The sequence below is a fragment of the Phalacrocorax aristotelis genome, chromosome 4, assembly GCF_949628215.1.
Source record: "Phalacrocorax aristotelis chromosome 4, bGulAri2.1, whole genome shotgun sequence".
Taxonomy (NCBI): Eukaryota; Metazoa; Chordata; class Aves; order Suliformes; family Phalacrocoracidae; genus Phalacrocorax; species Phalacrocorax aristotelis.
Window position 1 is genome coordinate 27,462,332 of NC_134279.1, and position 12,263 is coordinate 27,474,594.

At 41.3% G+C, this 12,263-nt stretch overlaps 1 protein-coding gene across 3 annotated transcripts in view; it reads left to right on the forward strand.

Moving 5' to 3' along the window:
- Window positions 1–11,621, forward strand: part of PPA2 (inorganic pyrophosphatase 2) — a 38,480-nt gene extending 26,859 nt beyond the window's left edge. The window contains exons 9-12 of one of the 3 annotated variants that reach the window (XM_075090730.1): window positions 1,415–1,500; window positions 3,122–3,191; window positions 10,352–10,391; window positions 11,438–11,621. In XM_075090730.1, coding sequence (XP_074946831.1) covers window positions 1,415–1,500; window positions 3,122–3,191; window positions 10,352–10,391; window positions 11,438–11,466 — 225 coding nt within the window. In that variant the 3' untranslated portion in view covers window positions 11,467–11,621. Of the gene's footprint in view, window positions 1–1,414; window positions 1,501–3,121; window positions 3,192–3,469; window positions 4,553–10,351; window positions 10,392–11,437 lie in introns of those variants that run through there. The other 2 variants (XM_075090729.1, XM_075090728.1) reach the window with 2 other exon arrangements.
- The last annotated feature ends 642 nt before the right edge of the window (window positions 11,622–12,263 follow it).

Below are 12,263 nucleotides of genomic sequence, written 5' to 3' on the forward strand. Positions count from 1 at the left end.
ATAGGTTGCAGATTTTTTCATATATGGTATTTGCTCAAGGTATACTTTTTCCTGGTAACTTTATGTAAAAACATTTGAGCTGGTTTTGGCTTGAAGGCTGAAAAAATATTTTTCCCTTTTTTAGAAGAAATGAATGGCATTTTAAACTATCTACAGTAAAAATGGCCAGTGGTTGAAAGGAGTGTGGACCTGGGAATAGGCCTTGCGGAAGGAAATACCTGGATTTTTCCAGAGGAAATTGGGTGTGATTTGAGTAAAAATGCTTTGCAAATTATGTATTGCACACTCTCTGCAGTCTGTTTTTGGCGAAGAATCACAGGTTCCTAATGAATGATGTCTGTGTGTCAGCTAGTTCAGCCTTGCAGTGTGCTATCAAAGTTACAAAACACCTTCTAACCAGCACAGACAACTTCACATGTTTTGTCTGGTTAAGGAGATGCCCTGACTCCTCTCTGCACTAAAACTGTCTTTTAAATAACTCAAAGGTAGAGTTGTAAGGCTTGATAACCTGATCTCTCCCCTCTTCTCCCAGAAAGTACTCTTAGAGATTTTCCTGCTCTGTAAAGCAGAGTGTTGCTCTGTAGTTATGATTTAACAGGGTATACCCCTGTCAGGCTGTTGGAGTTCAGGCTTGAGGCACTAAATGCCCCGAGATAGCTGTTTTGGAGCACTTCAATAATTCTCAAGCATTTCTAGAGACCCAGGATGTGGTGAGGCAGCCATGGCTGTGCTCTGGCAGCTCTGGCAAAGTTTGCAATGTTCCAGTGGCATTTTGCCAAGTCACTCCTCGTTCGGAAACCTGAATGTTCCGTTGGCTGCTTTTTGCAAGCCATTCTAGAGATCATCATCTGGATGCTGAAGGCTTATTTTACTTTATTTTTTTTAAGCTTTTTCATACCCACCCCCAATATCACTTTTGTTTTTAAACAAACAAAAACTAAGCAGCTGATATGTTACGTTGTTGTAAATGTTTATGTATATGGTTGGGCAATTGATGAAGTAAATGCAAATTTTGCCACTAGAGGTGAAGCTTTAACTCTGACCCTGATGTGCACACATGATAGAGGAGTCATAGCTCACACACTTTGTCCCATTTAGGACCTGGTACAGTTTTCTGCAGCTGTAGGTGTCTGCTTAGCATCTAGTGATGATTTCATTTTTTTGGTACAGCCTTCATGTTTTCTGGCTGTGGACTGAGGAAAATCTTGAATGTGTTGCCAGTATATTTGACAGATAGTGAAGTTTGTTTCTTTTAATAAAAAAAGGGTGTTAAAATTTCCAGAAATTTAATGAGGCCTCAAAGGAGACCCCTTAAAATAACACGTGAAACAGTATGCTATAATAAACTAGTTCTGTGGGGTTTTTCTGTTTAATAACATTTTGAATCATAAAACTTCTCCTTGATGTAAACTAGGATTTTGCTGTTGAAATTATTAAATCCACCCATGAATACTGGAAAGCTTTGCTTCATAAAAAAGCTGATGGAGGTACTATTAAGTGGTAAGTATCCATCATGTCTTTTCCTCTTTGTATTCTGCTAAGACTGGTGGTATTCAACATGTGGCAGCTGTGCATGAACTGCTTAGAGTTTTTTACTTTGAAATGACAGGAATACTAATGATTTTGATTGATAATGAATTGATAATAGACTGTGATTGACTAATTGCACCTTGTATAATGATGACTTACTGCTAAATGGTTCCAAAAAATATATTGATTATATAAAAGTGGCATGGATTACTTCAAATTTTGAGAAATGGCCCCAGAGCGTTTGCTCGGGGTCACTTTGGGAGAATATCTGTATCCCACGCAAATCCTCCTGTCACTGTTTATTCCATCCTTCCATGCTGCATTGCTGTGATGCAAAACTATTTTGCAGCTTAGCATTCTGTATTTTTCAGTTGTTCTCTGGAATGAGAGAAACAGATCACTGTTCTTTATTAGCCTTTGGCCTGATCTAAATTAAAACAGACTTTAAGCTCTCTGGACTGTTTTGCATGGGCAGTTTTGGCCCCAGAGGCTCTGAAGAGCAGGCAGGTATCTTTGCCTGGTGCTTTCCAAGGGTTGCAGATTATCGATACCTAAACCAGAGGGCAAAGGCAGTTGAGGTAGCTGCTCAGGTAGTCACTGTTGTCTTCTACAGTATTGGGGAAATGTGACTGTCTTTCTTGGAGCTAATTGAACACCTGAGCAGTCGGACAGGTTGATAATTCTACTTTAGCATGGCAAGAATACTGTGGGATAATATTAAAATTTTGGTCTTGATCATTTCAAAGGCACTTAGAGCTTCGTGTTGACAAAATTAAAAAATAATTAAAACTGCAGTCTTGCTTTGAGGAATTGAACTTCTTGCTGTTTACAGTGTAGGACCTTAAAAATTCATGACCAAACTCACTTTTGGCGTGAAAAGATATATAGTGACAGGGAGATGTTTCAGCAAACTATTTGGTCCCAGAGTTTTGTAGAATCATAGAATGGCTTGGGTTGGAAGGGTCCTTTAGAGGTCATCTATTCCAACCCCCCTGCAGCGAGCAGGGATGTCTTCATCTAGTTTGTCTGGTCTTTGGAAGCAGTACAGGTATCTGCTGCATTATGTAGGAGCAGAATTTTGACCTGTTTTTTTTCTTCCTCTTTGTTAGATACTGCAGGTAGGTTACTGCAAACCAAGGGTGGCCTGACACAGAATCTGGCCAGCCTTCAAGGCACAAGAGATAGGGGGGTATTCACACCATCTGTGCTAGCCATCTAGGTGTTCTTCAACTCCCTCGGAAGTGCGAGTTTATCTCTGCTGACTTTTTTGGGGGATTTAGTTTCTTAGCTGTGGTCTTCTGAACTGTACCCAAGTTAGCTGCCAGAAGCACTCAGTGTGAGCACTGCTTGCTTTAATATAGAATGTATAGCCTAAAAATCCCCTCAAACCCAAAGAAACAAAGAACACCCTTCCACACCCCTGTTCTCTTCCAGCATTACTGGTTACATTGTGTTTTTTTTACTTCCTCATTTCTTGCAGATACGCTTTTCTGATCTCTATATGTGAAGGTGTTTTTTTCCCCGTAGGTACTTAGTTGTATGTGTGACTTTTCCACTGTTTGATACAAAATGTTTATAATTTTATTTTCAGCATGAATGTTCTGGTGAGTGGCAGCCCATTTTGTTGCAGTGAGGAGGATGCCCGATCGATTGTGCAGTCGGTAAGGATAATATTTACTTTTTTCCCCACCCTTTTTTTAAAGCAATTAATAGGAAAAGAAAGTTCAGAGCTCCAAAACTGGAATAAAGTAGCTAAACTGAAGTGGTCCTTAAAGAAAAATGTAAGGCATAAAGTAAAAGGAAGAGCACAAATGTTGTGGAGGAAATCTAAGCATTATAATGTAAAGCTTTCATTGCAGTGGTCCAATTGTGCCTTCTGGCAGGTTCATTACTGTTCTGGTGGGGGTTTTTTGTTTTGTTTTTTTTTTTCCCTCTGCAGTGCTGTTTCTTCTGATCCTGAATAGCAAGATGGACTGCTATTTGTATCTAGCCTGCTGTCTCCTCCGTCTCCCCTGTTGCCATGAGTTACCACCCAGTGTTAGAACTCATTGACTAGCTGACTGTAGTCCCTAATCTCTAAAGGGATCCTTTGTTTGTCTACTTGCATAATTAAATGCAGTGCTGTAAGAGAGGGCGATGTTTTTTGAATGTTTCTTAAAGAATGTCTGTCATATTATGAAAATTAACATAAAATTAAAACACGCAGGTTTCCTGTTCAGGCGAGAAAAATGTCCTGCAGGTCTGATGCTTTCATGTGCAAATGCTAACGGAGGAGAATTTCTTCCATTTCAACATATGCTAGTTTGGATGCCAGAAATTAAGCAAAGTTACCAGAAATTACATGGAGAAAAGTACCCCCAAGTATTACGTGTTGGGATTTTGGGGGGGTTTTGTTTGCTTGTTTTTCTAACATATGCTATGATTGAGCCTGTGCTCCTGACCACAGGAACATGGCAGGTATTTTGTACGTGTGCATGGCTGCCTGGGCAGCCAGTATTTTGCCCCAGGGGTCCCAGTAATTATGCAAGTGCAGGTGTCAAAGGAGATGCCATCCACTGTCTGTGGAGTTAATGTTCCAACAGCATTTCTGGTAAGAATATGTTGTCCTGAGTGGCATTTTGTGACAACCAAATAAGACTGTCAGTTGCAAAGAAAAGTTGGTTTAAGCCCTAAAGAAGTGCAGAACCAAACTGTTTTCCTATTTAGGTCTCTTGCTTTCAGCGCTTCTTTAAAAGTACCTTTATGGTTGCACACGTGAATGTTGATTAATGGGACCATAACTTTTAAATGAAAGAAAAAAATCATTTTGGACTTTGAATATGTTTTTAGATGTGTCAGGCAAATATTTATCTCCTCTGTACTTTAAAATTTACAATAACTTCTAGTGAGTGTTTAAATGCAACTAAAATTTCAAGTTCAAAAGTATTTGGATGGTAACAAACCTGCAAAGGAATTTTTCCTTTGCATTCTGTGCTGTTTGTATTTTGAAGCATGTAGAGTAAATAATCTGTTTACATCGGCAGTGTCCGTTATTTTTGTCTCTGAATAACAAATCAAAATTTTTCCTTTTTTTTTTCGGGGGGGGGGGGGGGTGGGGGGGGGGGTGGGGGGGGTGGGGGGGGGTGGGGTGTGTAAAACCAGTTCATAAAATATGTACCTTGTATCAAACTTTAATGTCTTGTTTATTAGGAGCACTTGCCTTCTTATCAAATATTATCACTTCCTGGCTTTTTTTGTGCCTCACTTTTTTTTTCTGTTACTGTGGTTTTTTAAGTTGTCATTACATACTCCTTTTCCATCATTCTGTTTCAGTTCAGACTTAATTATTTTAATTGTGTCTTTGTAGGCTACTCTGTCTTGGTACTTTTCAGATGGGGAAAAAATGCAATACTCAAATACTGTTCATACTGCATGCAATTTCCAATCTACAGTAACTGAAAAAAGGCAAAATGCTCTTGAAATATGAACAGTGGACAGTCAAACTCTAAATATAAGCAGGGAGGTTGACTTACACATTTTAAGCAGGTATCTTTTTGTCTAGTGTACTACACTGCCCACTTTGGTTGTCAGGCATTCATGTCTTTCAAACTGAAGTGAAAGTACGTGAGTGTTGGCTGCAGAATTTTAATGGCTGTGGTTATTTTAAATGAAAGCTGCCTGTGTCCGTCCGTCTGGGGTTTTTTTTGTTTGTGGTTTTTTTTTTTGTTTCTCTTTAAACTAAAAGCAGATACCTTTTCTTCTAATTTCTGTCTATTAACTCTTCTAATTTCTATCTATTAACTTCTATTTCTATGTCTTCTGATTTCTATTAACTTCTGGATAAAAACAGAAGCATTAAAGCTGAGATAGAGATCTTGTATGCAAGTACAGTGAAACATATGTTGTCCACTGCAAAATTTCTAAGCTTCTTGTGCAGTGAGAGCTGGTTCCCTACAATTCTTTTTCCTGGGTCAGACTCCAATTATGGAATTTTTGAGTGGGTGACAATTGCCTTAAACCAGGTATGTTGAATTCTCAAAAAAACCCCAAAAACCCCCACCCAAACAAAAAAACCCCACCAAAACAACAAAAAAACTAAACAAAAAAGTAGTCCCCAAAAAGCAACACTTAGTGTTGTTATGAACCAATTTTTACAGTGAGCGAGAGAACTATAATTAAGAACCAATTGGAAAACAAAGAAATCTCTACCAAATGCTTACCAAATTGTGCACTAAGGAGAATTTCATATAGATTTTGATTGGGTAGTTTCCAAGATAGTCCGGTTCATTTCAGTAGGATTTATTGTGCTATTATTTGACCTTTTCATTACTTTACAGATGTGAGACTAGAATGGTTTGTCTGTCTTGGGGAATTCCCACTCCACTGAGTTATTTTCTACATGCTGGACATGTGTACTGTCATCTTCATTGGTGGCAGACTAGGAGTGATTCTACACTTGGTGAAGTTGTTATGTCCAGTCAATCCCAAAGAGACAGAAGATAATCTGTGCATACGGGAACACATACTGAACATTTGAACCAGCCAAAATTACACCAGCCCCCTGTAACTACAAACCCAGCTGAGTTTTAACACTAGGTGGTGAAAAATTCTAGTGTTCGCTAGCCTCTGAAAATTGCTTCATCTCTTTCTCTGCTCCAGTGTTAGTGTATGTTGACAACTAAACCCAGGAGGAGCAGAGCTTTGTAGCTGAACGTGTTGGTGCTAAGACGTACGGTTTATTTCAGGCTTTTAAGCGTTGCTATCTGTAAAACTGACCAGGACAGCCAAATCTTTTGTTTAATGTTAATCCCAAGAACTGCTTGCTCATTTGGTCTGTGAAGAAGCTGCTGAGGACTCTGCAAGTTGGAAAATCTCCAAGCCAATCTATGTATAGTTAGTAGAACAGTGTTTCTCAGACTTACCGCATAATTCTTCCCTTATGATACTGGAAAGTGAACTAGGAAGGCTTTGCTAGATCGAGTCTCTCTTGATAAAATGCAGAACCGTGTCTTACAGAGGAAACTATTGGGCTTTTCCTGGTAATCTAAAAAATCTCCAGCAAAATTTCAACCTTATACTTACTGATGTGTTCTAAATACAGATCTAAGCAGGAAAGTTTAACTGCCTTTTTCCCTACATGTTTTCTGTGAGGACATTTCCATTTGGGACTTGGAAGCAGAATTTTCTGTTCAGTGGCCAGTTGTGCAACAAAACTGGGTTTTTTGAGGGGGTGGTTTGTTTGGGGGATTTGTTTGGTTTTTGTTTTTTAAATTAATTTGTTTCAAATGGTGTTCCAAATGAAACGGTTGTGTAGTGAAGAGAATCCTGGTTCGGTGGGATGAGTTTTTGATATGTTCCTGGTGGGAAGGTGCTGAGTCCTTGTCTCAGACTTCCTGAACAATTATCCCAGAAGTGGCAGGTGCCATGTATACATGGTGACCACTGGTCCTCCCTGCCTTATGAGATAAAGCTTTGGTTTTACTGGAAAGAGAGGGGATGGTCTGATGTTAAGGCCTGGAAGACACTTTCCATAAAGCGCAAGAGCTCTTGATCCTCATGTGTAAGAAATCAGGAAAGGACGGCAAGAGACCAGCATGGATGCATCAAACCTCCTGGTCAAACTAAAGGGCAAGAAGAAAATGCACAGAAACTGGAAGCAGGGACAGGTATCCTGGGAAGAGTATAGGGATGCTACCTGGTTGTGTGGGACGGGGTCAGGAAGGCTGAGGCACAGCTGGAGCTGAACTTGTCAAGAATAAGAAGGGCTTCTCTAGGTATGTCAGCCAGGAAAGGAAGGGCAAGGGGGGAAAGCAAGCGTACCCCCACTGATGAACACAACTGGCACGCTGGTAACAATGGCTGAGGAGAAGGTTGAGGTACTCAGCTTTTCTAACTCAGTCTTCACTGGCAGCCTTTCTTCCCACACCTCTTGAATGTATGGACCTCAGGGTAGAGATGGGGGGAACAACATCCCTCCCACTGTAAGAGGAGATCAGATTCATGACTGCCTCAGAACCTGAACTTAAATAAGTCTATGGGACCTGACGAGATGCATCCCAGAGTCCTGAGGGAATTGGCTGATGTAGTTGCTCAGCCAGTCTCCATGATATTTGAAAAGTCATGGCAGTCAGGTGAAGTGACTGGAAAAAGGGAAACATTGCACCCGTTTTTAAAAAGGGTGGGAAGGAGGACCCTGGGAACTACTGACCTGTCAGCCTCACCTCGGTGTCTGGGAAGGTCATGGAACAGATCCTTCTAGAAGCTATGCTAAGGCACATGGAGGACAGAGAGGTCATTTGAGACAGCCAGCATGGCTTCACCAAGAGGAAGTCCTGCCCGACCAACCTAGTAGCCTTCTATCGTGGGATGACTATATCAGTGGACAAGGGAAGAGCTATGGATGTCATCTATATGGACTTCTGTAAGGCCTCTGACCTGGTCCCCCACAACATCCTTCTCTCTAAATTGGAGAGAGATGGATTTGATGGGTGGACTCTTCGGCAGATGAGGAATTGATTGGATGCTTGTATCCAGAGATTGGTGGTCAACAGCTCAATGTCCGGATGGAGATCAGTGATGAGTGGTGTCCCTCAGGGGTCCATACTGCTATTTAATATCTTCATCAATGACACAGACATTGGGATCAAGTGCACCCTCAGCAAGTTTGCAGGTGACGCCAAGCTGAGTGGTGCGGTTGACACGCCTGAGGGATGGGATGCCATCCAGAGGGACCCGGACAAGCTCAAGAAGTGGGGCCGTGAGAATCTCATGAGGTTCAACAAGGCCAAGTACAAGGTCCTGCACCTGGGTCAGGGCAATCCCTGGTATCAGTACAGGCTGGGGGATGAAGGGATTGAGAGCAGCCCTGCAGAGAAGGACTTGGGGTACTGGTAGATGAAAAGCCGGGCACGAGCCGGCAATGTGCACTTGTAGGTGAGAAGACCAGCCATATCCAGGGCTCCATCAGAACAAGCGTGGCCAGCAGGTTGAGGGAGGTGATTCTGTCCCTCTGCTCTGCTCTGGTGAGACCCCACCTGGAGTGCTGCATCCAGCTCTGGAGCTCTCAGCACAGGAGAGACATGGACCTGTTGGAGCAGGTCCAGAGGAGGGTCACAAAAATGATCTGAGGGATGGAGCACCTCTCCATTGAAGAAAGGCTGAGAGAGTTGGGGTTGGAGGAGAGAAGGCTGCAGGGAGACCTTATTGCAGCCTTTCAGGTCTTAACGAGAGGGTCTATGAGGAAGAAATTTTTTACAATGAGGGTGGTGAAACACTGGAACAGGTTGCCCAGAGGGGTTGCAGATGCCCCATTGCTGGAAACATTCAAGGTCAGGTTGGACAGGGCTTTGAGCAGCCTGATCTAGTTGAAGATGTCACTGCTCACTGCAGGGCGGTTGGACTAGATGACCTTTAAAGGTCCCTTCCAACCTGAACTATTCTATGATTCTAAGACCTGGATTACATTTGTCATACTGGCACATCCTTTCAGATCGGTTGTGTAACTGCCCTGTGCAGGTAATTGTCCCGATTAAAGTGGGAAAAAGAATACTCTTTTTCCCTTCCCTCCTCACAGGCTTTGACCTGCTCTTTGGTGCATTGAGCCCTGTGCCTGCTCCAAGGCAGGCAGGCTAGTGAGAAAGTTTCACACTAGTGCAGCTCAGTCTGAGTGCTGCACTGTGTTATGCCCGGCTGTGCAGCTTCTGGGTCAGTTTGCCTGCCTGCGGGGTACTGCAAAGTTTTCATTAATATCTTCACATGCCATTAAGTAGTGGCAGAACATTCCACCTGTTGATGTGGAAGACATGGGTGGTCACTGTGCAGCTTTGTTCTCCTGAAGCTTCAACAGCTGTAAACCCGGCCTTTGAGGTTGTTTCTTTTTTGCATGGTTCAATGAAGTGATTACTCCTGGAGTTATGCTTGGATAAGCATAGTTTGGGTGGGCTTGTGTGATGGCAAAGGCCAACACCCACATGTCTTTTGTACTTGATTTGTGTGTGTGAGTGAGCGTGGCAGGATTCCTTGTTGTGCTGAGATGCTCCCTACTACTTTCCCATCAGTTATGTCAGTTGGAATACTTGGCTGTTCGTGAGGAGCTGGCTGAAGGGCAGTGGAGGATTATTGCTATGCAAGTAACTACCGTCCTTGTCACGAGGCAGGTTGCTTCCAGCTGGTGATAAAGCTGACTTCAGTTTGTCCTTTAAGTAATAGGACAAGACGCGCTCTGTAATACTGCGATCAAATAGTGGTGTATCCAGCTTTGAAATGGACCTGGACTTACAGATCTACATTTTAAAACAATCTGTCACTTTCCACAGAACTGAACCCTACTCTGTCAAAATGCAGTTGTAGAAGAGTGTATTTACACATTTATTTTAAAATACTAGCATATATGCAAATTGTGTGTGCATATATTCACATGTACCTTTTTATACTGAAACATGTATAGCAATGTAAATGGGAAGGCATTTTTACTCTTCAGTATGTAAACATACTCGTTATCCTCAAAGACAATACAGTAGGAAAATCCCCTTTAAGTAAGATTTTAATCTATCACTCGTTATTAGTGTTTCTGTTTTGTCATTTATGAGCAACCAAGAGATTTGTACCATAGTTACAGGGGGGCAAAAAAAAAAAGGCAAAGTCTGTAAGGTAGAGCATTGTCCTTTGGGGGCAACAGAAAGTTCTGTTTTTGTTAATATCTCTTGACTTCAGCAGTAAAATAGCTTTGAGTTCGGGTGCTACCTGTGAAACTTTAACTAAACACTGATACGCTGGTTTGATTTTTGTGTGTTTTGTTTTTTGTTTCTTTGTGTTTGGTTTTTGTTTTGTTTTTTTTTTTTAGGCACCGGTGTCTGCGAAGGGAGATCCTGTTTCCCCAGAAGGTACGTTTTTCCCCAAATGCCATGTGATTTCTTTAATTGTTTGCTTTAAAAATTGACGTAAAAATTTTTGTGGTGAAAAAAGGTGGTTTTGTGCACAGTAGAATGTTAATAGTTATATACTGTCAGACTGCAGTGCCTGTCCCCTATCAAATAAGAACATGGGCAAAAATTCATGGGTGGTTTGTGGGAGATTACTTTTGAGTATGAGTGAAAGTGTAGTCCACATACAAAGATGCGAAGACTAAATTTTTCTGTCACTGATCATGGAAGGCAAATACATGACATTTATCATTTTTAAAGGAGAAAGGTCGCTTTGCCTTAGTTTTTGTCATTCCTCACAGTAGCTAATCAAATAAACAGCCCCTTTTCCTGAAAGTGACATAACCGTACTTAATTTTCAAGTGTAAGTTCTACAGACAAAATTCTCTGTTTCACTGTTATGTTCTGTTAATGTGAAGAACAGTCATGTGTTTTTCATCAAGAAATAAGAATGCTTCCTACATTTTCATTTTTGCTAACTACTTCAAAAAGTAAAAGGTTTTTCTACTGGCAGGAACTGTAGAGAAGACATACATGCTTTTTGAGATGGAGGGATTTACAGAAACACTAAGAAACTTAGTATGAGTCAAGTTCCAGATTGTTTGCAAAGTAACATCTGTGTAGTCCATGTCATGGGAAAGCAAGTTGCATTCCATTTGCCCTTACTTGGCATGCCAATAAATAGCATTTATTTACTGAAGTATTACATCTCAGACCTCTGACAACCAACTGAACATAATCTGCCTCATCCTTGATGCTTTCCAGGGATGGTCACATCAATGTTGTAACTTGTTGCAGAATTGTTTCAGCCAAACTGTTAAAGTGAACAGATATTATTTTGAGGCCCTGCTTTACATAGCCTGGGGATAGAGCTCACCCAGAAGTATTGTTATGGGAGGGGAGATAGCAGAAAGGGCGGAATGCTGCTTTTCCCAGTGTTTTTGTCTGTCTAGTTGTATAGAACTAATGTCATTCTTTGTGGTTTTGGTTTTATTTTTTTATTTTAGCTGATTCCTGGCACTTTCTTCCCAAGTGATCGTTGGAGTGTTCTGAAGCTGCATCATCAAATCTTGAAGTCATCCCTTTTTTGAAGACAGGCAAAAAGCATTAATTGTCAGGTTCCTGTTGAAACAACTTTTCCCCTTGTGTAAACCATCTCTCATGTAAATAAACACTGACATTATAAAATGAGGGTTTCCTTTCTGTGTGTTTCTTTGTGCAGGGTGGAGTTGAGGGAAGAGGAGGACTTGCTTGCTTGTTTGTTTCTGGATCTCAGAACTCCAGAATTCCTCTTAGCCACTCAAAGTGTAGTATCCAATGAGATGGGAGATAAGGTGTCTTCAGCCTTGTTCTCCAGATTTTGGAATAATCTGTGCATAGAAGACTGTTAATTTGTATCTTAGGGCTTGTCTGGCCACCCTGACTGTAATCCTTTTCAAGTAGACAATAATCTTTATGTAATAGGCTTAGCAGTTTACCATGCTCTTCAATAGGCAATGGTGCACTGTTTCCTGAGTTGTATTCCCTTTTGTACCCAGTTGCCTTTGCATGCTCCATAGAGTTACGAGCAGAGCATACTTACTTAAAAAAACAAACAAAAAAAACCCACCACACACAAAAAAACCCCAAATACAACTTCACTCCAAAGAGCAATTCAACTGGGAAGGGCTAATGCCATAACAATTGAAGCAAGGAAGCGAGGATGCACCTGTGATCTCTGTACTACATCCTGTTCTGATAATTTGTGTGTTTCATCACACAGGAAGGACTTTCCGTATGGAAAGCTTCCGGTTCTGGAATTGTGTGTGCCTGAAGGCTTTTGATAATTCCTCA